Source organism: Gambusia affinis, linkage group LG01, assembly GCF_019740435.1.
Source record: "Gambusia affinis linkage group LG01, SWU_Gaff_1.0, whole genome shotgun sequence".
NCBI classification, from domain to species: domain Eukaryota; kingdom Metazoa; phylum Chordata; class Actinopteri; order Cyprinodontiformes; family Poeciliidae; genus Gambusia; species Gambusia affinis.
In genome coordinates, this window is record NC_057868.1 from 30,980,083 (window position 1) to 30,989,647 (window position 9,565).

At 39.6% G+C, this 9,565-nt stretch overlaps 1 protein-coding gene across 1 annotated transcript; it reads left to right on the forward strand.

The window, feature by feature from the left end:
- Positions 1-407: 407 nt before the first annotated feature.
- LOC122829202 (protein Wnt-7a) lies at positions 408-9,264 on the forward strand. Its single transcript, XM_044113574.1, has 4 exons — positions 408-904; positions 1,315-1,541; positions 4,331-4,602; positions 7,648-9,264. Exons 1-4 carry the CDS (start codon positions 834-836, stop codon positions 8,128-8,130), a joined length of 1,053 nt encoding a protein of 350 aa, XP_043969509.1. The 5' UTR covers positions 408-833; the 3' UTR covers positions 8,131-9,264.
- Positions 9,265-9,565: the final 301 nt, after the last annotated feature.

Here is a 9,565-nt window from a genome sequence, read left to right on the forward strand (position 1 = left end):
CACATGCAGAAGCCCTCACTGGACGTTTAAAAGAGGAAAAATAGTGGTGTTTTTGTTTATAAACACGAATAAAATAAAAGTCAAATCCCTTCGTTATAAAATGATTAATTTCACAAATGCTGATTCAAAATATCAGCTTACCAGAAGAGTAAACAGAGAAGGTTATTATTCTATTTGAGTTGGTGCTCGAAGATCCTAACACAGTAATTAAAGCCGTGATTATTCCTGGCTTTTGCTTTGTGATTCTTGGCAGGTGTGGAAACATTTTGTTAGCTGCGGTGAAACAAACACATGCGCATGACACGCTGACTCATAATAAGCCAAATTAATTGCAGTTCCAATCAGTCAAGGTGATTTCTTAGTAGAGGAGTGTGCGAAATTACAAAACGTAGGGAGAGTAGAAGAGACTGTGCGTGTGCGTGTGCATGTGCGTGTGTGTGTTGAGAGTCACCCCTGGCGGGATTCTTCAGCAAGGGCCCCTTGTCTCCTGTGAACACGCCCCAGATAGATGAGGCAGATATATAGCAAGACCTGCGGGTAGCAGAGGAACTGTGAGAAAGAGATAATCGCACTTGCTCACCCCCAAGGGTTACCTGTGACACCCTCGCAATGACAAGCGGGCCAATCCAGAGGGGGCCTCGCCAGGGGAGTTTGGATGCTGTCCCGCTTGGTTTGTAAAAAGTCCTTCGGGCTTCTTCTGTTTTTGATGCTTTTCGTGGTTTTGGACTTCCCCCTGGAGTTACCTGAGCTGTGGTCGAGCGGAGAACAGGAGCGAGGCGCGTTATTAAAATCAGCTCTGCAGATCCGTGCATGAAACTGAAAGCTGGGCCGCAATGAGCCGGAGAACACGACGCTGGATTTTAAGAGTTTTGCTTTGTTTAGGGATTGTTTACCTCAAAATTGGGTAAGGAGCGTTTATTCAATTTCTGATCAGCAAATAAGAACGATCTCCCATAAAGATAAAGACTTCAACAGAAATAATAGCAGCTCTCAAGGGGTTAATTTCTCCATAACACATAGGTCTTTATTTCCCCCAAAACAGGTAGCTGACTTAATGAATACCATTATTCTAGAAGCGGGCGCTTTTACTTTACAAAAGCCTACCTGTAAATTATGCAAAAAAAAAATAAAAAAACACCTCCTGGAACTAGGCTATATAGGTATTTAAGTATTTTAGTTTCCTAAAATACCTAAACAAGAACTTTTAATATGATTGACCTGTTTAATGATTTGGGTATATTCATAATTTTTGTAATAATACATGATTCGAGCAGGCTCTCAGTTCTATCCGTTTTTTTTTATTATTATTCGCAGTGGATTTTCGTCGGTGGTGGCCCTTGGTGCGAGTATAATCTGTAACAAGATCCCCGGTTTGGCTCCCAGACAACGGATTATCTGCCAGAGTCGCCCCGATGCCATTATCGTCATCGGAGAGGGAGCACAAATGGGCATCAACGAGTGTCAATTTCAGTTCAAAAACGGGCGCTGGAACTGCTCTGCTCTTGGAGAGAGGACTGTCTTCGGAAAAGAGTTGAAAGTGGGTATGTTGCTGTCTGTTGACGTTTGTTATTAAATATTAAAAATGTGTACACTTGATGCCTGTGAGCTATGATTAATCCCATTCTTAACCCTTAGCTCTGTTATACCTTCCACTATAAAAGTGAGCAATATTTGAAAAAAGACAGAAGTGAATTTGGACTCATAAAATGATCAATGTTTCCATATACCTTACATGGTGTTTCTCCAGTTGATAATTTGCTCTTCAAACTTTTCTTCTTATGAATAACACAAACCGCTATTGCACCTGTAAGCATCCCTTAGGAGTCAGTGTTGTTTACACCAGGCCTATTTGCCCTTTATTTTTCTCCAAGGAGGGACTTTCTGAACATGTATAAAAGGTATTTTGAAGCCAGTGTTGGAACAAAGCTCTTCTGAATGTTGGCAACCTCTCTTTTCATCCAGACAAAGTCTCTAGAGGCACATTTTCCCTGGTCTTTATCCTGTCTGGTGATGGGTGCCGTGGCTCTCACTGTAAGGATGTAGAGCTTACCACGGGTATAAATTACACCGAGTAACAACTCAGAGCAGAGCAAGTGCTAAATAAGAGATAGAAATTAGTTCAAGTCAGTATTCCTGCTGCTAAGATGGACAAACTCAAAGGGGATGAGGAAATTACAGCTGGAGTTTTGTCACTTTTAAGGAAAACTTTTCAGGGAAATAGCAATTGAAATAACGCCAGGAAGAGGAAGCAGTTTAGTTACCTCAGGTGGTTTTGTAAAACTGTTTTAGAAAGTACTGAAATATATTTTAGAAAATTTCCTCCTTCTATCTTCTACCTCCTTCTGTAGACGAATATATTTAAATAAAAAATATCCTAAATACAATAGCTGGTAGCTTGGACCAGCTGTTTGAGGCATTGTTGCCTTCTGCTGTTGCAAAAAGAGGATTATCTCTGTATTCTTTTGAAATGAAACAGTGCTGTTTGACAATCTGCTTTATGAATGGAGGGGGTTTTTTTTAGCCAATCTGGAGTTTTTATTTTCCTTGTAGTCCATGGTATGGACAGCCATACCAAATAGATTGGTTTCACTGGTCAGATTAGCATAGATAGTGAATGGTTTTAAATAGATGGTATTGTTGATGCCCAGACTAAGGGGAGCTGAGCTGTTTGCAGTTGCTCCTGAAGCAAAAGGAGAGATCAGCAAAGTGGCATAATGGTGGAAAACCTTACATTCGATTTACCTTTTGGCCTAAATTAAAAAAACCTTTTAGTTACAATAAAAATAGCTATTGCTCTTTTTGTACTTAGATTTTTTTAAATGGTGGCATCTTCTGTTGGACCTTTATACCGAGTATAAAAGTACAGACGGACCTAGGTGCCAAGGCTGTGCCTACGTACCTTTAACCAATGATTTCAGATGATTTTGTACATTCTAATCATAGTTCACTGTAAAAAAAAAAAATAAAAAAATGCAGTTATATGACTTCACACATCGTAGCTACCAACAAGAGGTAACTTAGAAGTGTTTTAGGCTTCTGCACAGATAAGCAGGAACAGAAAATTGCTAAGATGGATGAAATTATACTTGAGATTTGAGCTTTTTGATGAAAATTATTACTCACAGTGGTAACCAAAAACACCATTGGTTTGCATACAGTTACAAAATGGATGTGGGAAGAGACAAAATGGGGATAAATACGGAGTAGGAAATAGTGAAGGGGTTAATTGGGCCTACACTAAGCTGTCTTAGTTCAGAAGTTCATCATAGATATGGTAAAGTACGTCCTCCTCAAACCTGTACAGGCCTTGGATCTTAGATCTTCCATCTCTCACTCATTCCATCTTTTGCGGTGAACTTGTGCACTCACGACTGAAGGGGAAAGAATTAACAACGGTGCAGTCTGCACTGACACACCTTCTTTTTTGGCTCCTCGCCCATCGAGTCTATAAAAACGTCCACATAATTAATGCCTCAATATTAGTTTTTTCTCCTTTCTTTCAATGGCAAGGGCACACATCCAAGATGTTTATCAAAAACATGGCAGCTTTACATAGTGAACGGTGTGGCAGGAGGAAGCACAAAGAAAGTATGATGTTTGTTTAGAGCAAACAGTGACAAGAGGAGTTTATTTACACATAGATATGATGGATGTCGTAATCAGCAGTTTCCTGTTTGCATTTTGATAAATCGCGGATTGGAAATTTAAAAGTAAAACACTCTTCTTGCTTATTGTGTTTAACAATAAACACTTTTACTCCATCACAGGGTGTTTTTAGATGGCTTTGATTATGAGAAGGGATTTTATGATTCTTTGAGACCATAATTACTTTTCTTTTGGCTCATTACTGAGATATTGAAAATCTTTCTGCCAACCCTGTCTATACTTCTACCAGACTTTCTGTCAAACCTTTACTTATTTTGCCAATATTTCCGTATGCGTAAATGATTTGTTAGCTGGAATTGGGGACAGATAACAGCAGGGTGAAGATTCTGACATCCCTATCTTGGGAGTGTACACACAATGTAACAGCTTCCAAGAAGATCAATAGCCCTTCCTTGTCTACAACCCTTTTATTCATGCAGCTTTGTTGACTATACCTCTAGCTAATATTTTGGTTCATGGGCAGGACAGTTTCCAGGTTAGGTTTCAAAACACTGCAGCTCTTGAGTGATATGTCAGCAAGGCTGTGATGTAAGCATACAATTGGTTAATAATTGACCTCCCTCTTTACCTATTTATTGTATTCACTTTAGCTCAAGGAGATACACCAATCACTTCAATATTTCACAGACTGTGTTATTGATCACCTTCTTTTCTGCTCCCCTAGGCAGCAAAGAGGCAGCATTCACCTACGCAATCATTGCTGCAGGGGTGGCCCATGCCATCACAGCCGCCTGTACGCAGGGCAACCTGAGTGACTGCAGCTGTGACAAGGAAAAGCAGGGTTTCTACAGCAAAGACCAAGGATGGAAGTGGGGAGGCTGCTCGGCAGACATCCGCTACGGATTAGGCTTCTCCAAAGTTTTCATAGATGCAAGGGAAGTCAAGCAGAATGCAAGGACGCTAATGAACCTCCATAATAATGAGGTGGGACGCAAGGTAAGGCACAAGAAGATGTACTCTATCCAAGTTCAAAGAGAAAATATACACTAACACACCTATCTATAATAAGACCTTTCCAGCTTAACATGGATATTTTGGAAACAAGATTTTCCACTCCATTTGCACCATTATTTGTGGGAAAAAACATATTTCAGAATATTTTCTAAAGGTTTAGTTTTAAAAAAAAACAACTGTTGTGTTGTGTCCAGTCATAGGCTGGATTTCAAAACAATGACTTAGAAGCTTAACTTCTACATCTGCACTGTTGCTTTTTATGCGAGAAACTCCCACAACAATGTCCCGATTCTGTTTATGTCAAACACCAAATGTTACCAGAAGAACCTAATGACCAGCAAAGGGAATGTGGTGCCAATGAAAATTTGCTACACTGGTTTCAGGGACACTATATCCCGACACTTCTTTAGCCATGCTCAGAATATTATAGGAAATTTTTATATTGTTAGTGTTAATGATGATATTGCCCCCTACTGGCTTAGCATTTACTACAGCGTTTTTGATTGATTCAGCCACATAGGCATATATTTCTTTTAAGAATAGATAAAAGATGTCAGTTAAAAAAAAAAAATAAATGTAGTTAGTTCCTGAGATTCTGGAAGGAAAAAAAATTGATTTTTATAAAATAGTGTCCAGATGTCAGGAGAACATGAGCTTTAATACAGGACTTTCTCATGCTTTGCATGTTAAAAGGCAAAGCATGGTTGGAACCACTATTATATGTTCAGTATTGAACATTTGACCACGTTTATTCTGGATTTGGTCCCAAAAAGCATCATGTGGAAACTTAAGATATTTTTTTACAGAAAGGCAAAGATAAACATAAACTAAAATTATTTTGTTTTTCTTTTGATTTTTTAAAACTTTATTTATGACCTGCATGTGTGAAATAGCTGTCCAGTGATTTTTAGAATGAATGGCACAACTCTGTTTTCCTTAAACCTCAAATGTAAGTAACAGAAGTTAAATATTAAAAGAAAATGGTGAACAGTGTTTTACAATAGGAAGTTTTTAGTATAGCACCTCTTTAGCCATGGTCATGATCTTCTATTCAATTAATATTTGATGTGGAGGTCTTCATCATTACCTGCCAGTGCAGTGTAAGTATTGGGGCATTTTTGATTGGAATTTCACTGTCAATATTGACAGAGGAAATATGCGTTTAAAACATTTGTATTTTGAAGTTGTGGTGCTAAAACCATTGATAAGTAGTTTGAGACTGATCTCAGGAAGTGCTAACTGTCTCTACCATTACTTGGCTTGCCAAAGACCTATGTAGAGGGAACCAAGCTTAAACAAGAAGTGGAATAAAGAGCTGCTTTTAGAGGAAGAACTGTCTAAGTGGCAGGGTTTGATTACAGCTAAGATCCATGCACTGAAAACAGACTGACACTGTACGAAAAGGCATTAACTCTGACTCTCCCCCCATGTTGTACACCACTAAGACAGTCTTCAGTTACAGTTATGACAATCTGCAACCAACAGTTTTGCTAATCTCACAAACCCACATCAGGTAAAAATGTGTCTCCACACGCACCTTGGGGGTGTTTACTTTTTGGCTTGATTGTCATTGGTGATGGATCTGTATTTGTTTGAAGGATTGCAGTTACTTTCAAATAGATAATCTCTATCTTTATAACAAGTCAGTTTACAAGATTCCTGTATCCTGATCTAGAGTGTGACTTTTAACAAAAATTTCATTCTGTACTACAAACCAGTCATGTTTAGCTCAAAAGAGATATAATCAACCGTTATTCACACCTGAAAGTATCAAAAGCAACAAAACGCTGGAGATTACACCATAAAAACTTAACGAGGAACAAGACTAATATGATAAAATACCAAGGAGGAGAACTTGCCTGATTGTTTTCATTCGTGTTTTTCTTGCATGCATGGTTGCAGAACACTGCAGAGTGACAAAGAGACTCCAGTGGGTCTGAAAGCTAGACACTGAGTGGAATAATGTGCCAAAGTCAGGGCTAGAGGCAGCATTGACCAAAGTTAACAGATATCCTTTCCCTTGCCGCCTCTGCCAAAAAGACCTACTTCACACAACCAACACGTCCAAAGCAGTGGCTGAAAAGTCTCCTCACGCCTACTTGTATAAAGTAGATCATGTATGTTTTTGCACGTTGAATTCAAATTGGCTTATCTGGAAAGCTAAATTGTCTCCCAAGGAAAAGATTGTACTTGTGGATTCAGTCCTCGAGCTGCTTTTCTTTTTCTCCTTCCGTTCTGCTAGTAAAAAGACCCTCTGTTTTGACGCCCTACCCACCCACCAACTCCTTTATTTATGCTAATCAAAAGCGGTGACACCGAGCAGGAGAAGCGTTCTCAGCTCTAGAGTGGAAGACGGGTAGATAATAGCTGTCACAAGTGTTAGCTTCAGGACAACTGATGGTTAAAGGAGTTGCAGCCAAAGTTTTCACGAAGGGGTACACCAAGGAAAATGTTCTTAACACTTTTGTGTTTAGCATTTACTACGACAGCTTTGTTTGCCAAGAATACAGGCATAGGTTTCCTGCACAGGTCTTTGGGAAACAGAATTATGTACTAAATATGCAACATTTTAAGAAAAAATTGGAAGTTGTGATTGACCTTGCTGCTAAAGAAAACTGCAGTGGCACTTCTCATTGTCATCAGCTCAGGATTTAGCAGTAATCCTAGTCACTCGGCGCCTTGTACAGTCACTCTTGACTTTTGTGGGTTGTGTGTGGTAACTACATACACAGGGTATGAAATCCGATACATTATTTTGGCTTCTGTGTATTTGGTATCATGCTCCATTGTGGTGGGGCTGTAGTTAAGCTGCCGTTGTACATTTTAAGTCACATTGAGTCAGTTTCAGTAGTTGCAATCTTGTCTTTAGGACATTAGGTTTGTTGTCCTAAATCAAACTTAATGATTTAGGACATAATTAAGTCCCAAATGATGTCCTGTGCATTGCATTGGGATATACCAGAACTTGTTAAAATCCATGTTCTCACCAGTTCTCAGAGTTTCACCTTGTTTTCTTTCTGCGTCTAGATTCTGGAGAAGAATATGCGGCTGGAATGTAAGTGCCACGGTGTCTCAGGCTCCTGCACAACCAAAACCTGCTGGACTACACTTCCCAAGTTCCGCGAGCTTGGCTACATTCTCAAGGAGAAATATGCCCACGCTGTGCACGTGGAACCAGTCAAAGCAAGCCGCAACAAGCGTCCAAAATTCCTGAAAATCAAGAAGCCTTATTCCTACAGGAAGCCACTGGACACGGACCTGGTGTACATAGACAAGTCGCCGAATTACTGCGAGGCGGACCCGGTGACGGGAAGCCTGGGGACACAGGGGAGGGTGTGCAACAAGACAATGATGCAGCACATCAGCGGCTGTGACCTGATGTGCTGCGGAAGGGGATACAATACACACCAGTACTCCCGGGTCTGGCAGTGCAACTGCAAGTTCCTGTGGTGCTGCTACGTTAAATGCAACACCTGCAGCGAAAGGACAGAGGTGTACACATGCAAATGAGAATATTTATTGGAGGGTGTGTGTGTGTGTGTGTGTGTGTGTGCGTGGAGATGCGAGTGTATTTCTGTAAGTTTTCACAGTCTACTTTCTGTTTAAAGTCTGCGTTTGCGGTCTTTTCTTTTTAGCAACAACTACTACAGCACTGCAGTGCTGCATATGCAGCCAGCTGAAGATGGGGTACCACGGTTGTTTTGCACAAGAAGTTCTTCACCCTTCTTCTTGGACTTTTTGTCGGGACACAGCGCAACAACTATCTGATAACACACTGGAAATGGACCAACTGTAACCTGGAAAATGGATCACAGTTTCAGTCAATGAAACGAAACATCTGAGACTTTAAGCTGAATGGACTGGTACTGAAATTTCCTTGTTCGGACAAGATGCGGATGAATTGAGGTGGATGTGGTGCTGAGCAGGACACACTGCTGTAGTCCGTACCCCCCTGTGCACAGACAAAATTAGAGAGATAGCCATTTGAAATATTTAACATGCTGTATTTAGAGAATGAGACTTATTAATATTAATTTATTCTATAAAAAAACTACTGAATTTGTCCTGTATGCATAAAAAAATAACTAAATATCAACAGTTTTTTTAGTTTGTTGAAGCAATCAAACATGTCTACAGTTAACACACTGGATTCGAGTCATATTGTAGCATAGTGTTGTTCCTTCAGGAATGACTGTAGGTTGCTCACATTGACCTACCTACCTTTTGAGAGTTTTCCTTCTTCTGTTGCTGCTAGTCTAGAAAATTCCACTTGTTGAGGTAAAAGTCTGTATACTGTACTTATTGTCTTGACTTTGACCTGGTTCTACTGGACTTATTTGCTGATTAAAAACAAGGGCACATTTTCCACGGTAAATGATAGTTAATAGAGTATATATTTGTAAAGGACTATTTTTATATGAATGTTTTATTTATATCTTATTGTTCCTACTCGTTGTCAGATGTGGACAATGAGATCTGTCTATAAAGCTCATGTGAAAAAAGCTGATATATGTCAGTTGGCTGTCACGGCCATCGCTTGTTGTATATTGTACGAGATAGAGGCTGTCTATATCTGTTTGTGTTCAAACCTTTGTTTACTGCATTTCACAACTACTACTGATGGAATACAGGAACAGAACTACGTTAACAAGATCATATTTTCATTATTGACTCTTCACACAACACTGAGAAATACACTGGAATTACCCAAATGACTAGCATAACTGGAATCTGACGACATTACACTTGATTTGTCCTGATCATTGATTGGTGGTCAGTATTGTTGGAAACTAAAAGTTAGATACTTTTGAACTAGTGAACACAGTAAATGTCTCTGCTACAACAAGACCACACTGACTACAACACGCTTTAGTGTAGAACATAGCAATTGTAATTAGCAGAATATTGACAAATATTTGTGCACATTTACAATGGAAATGCAGCT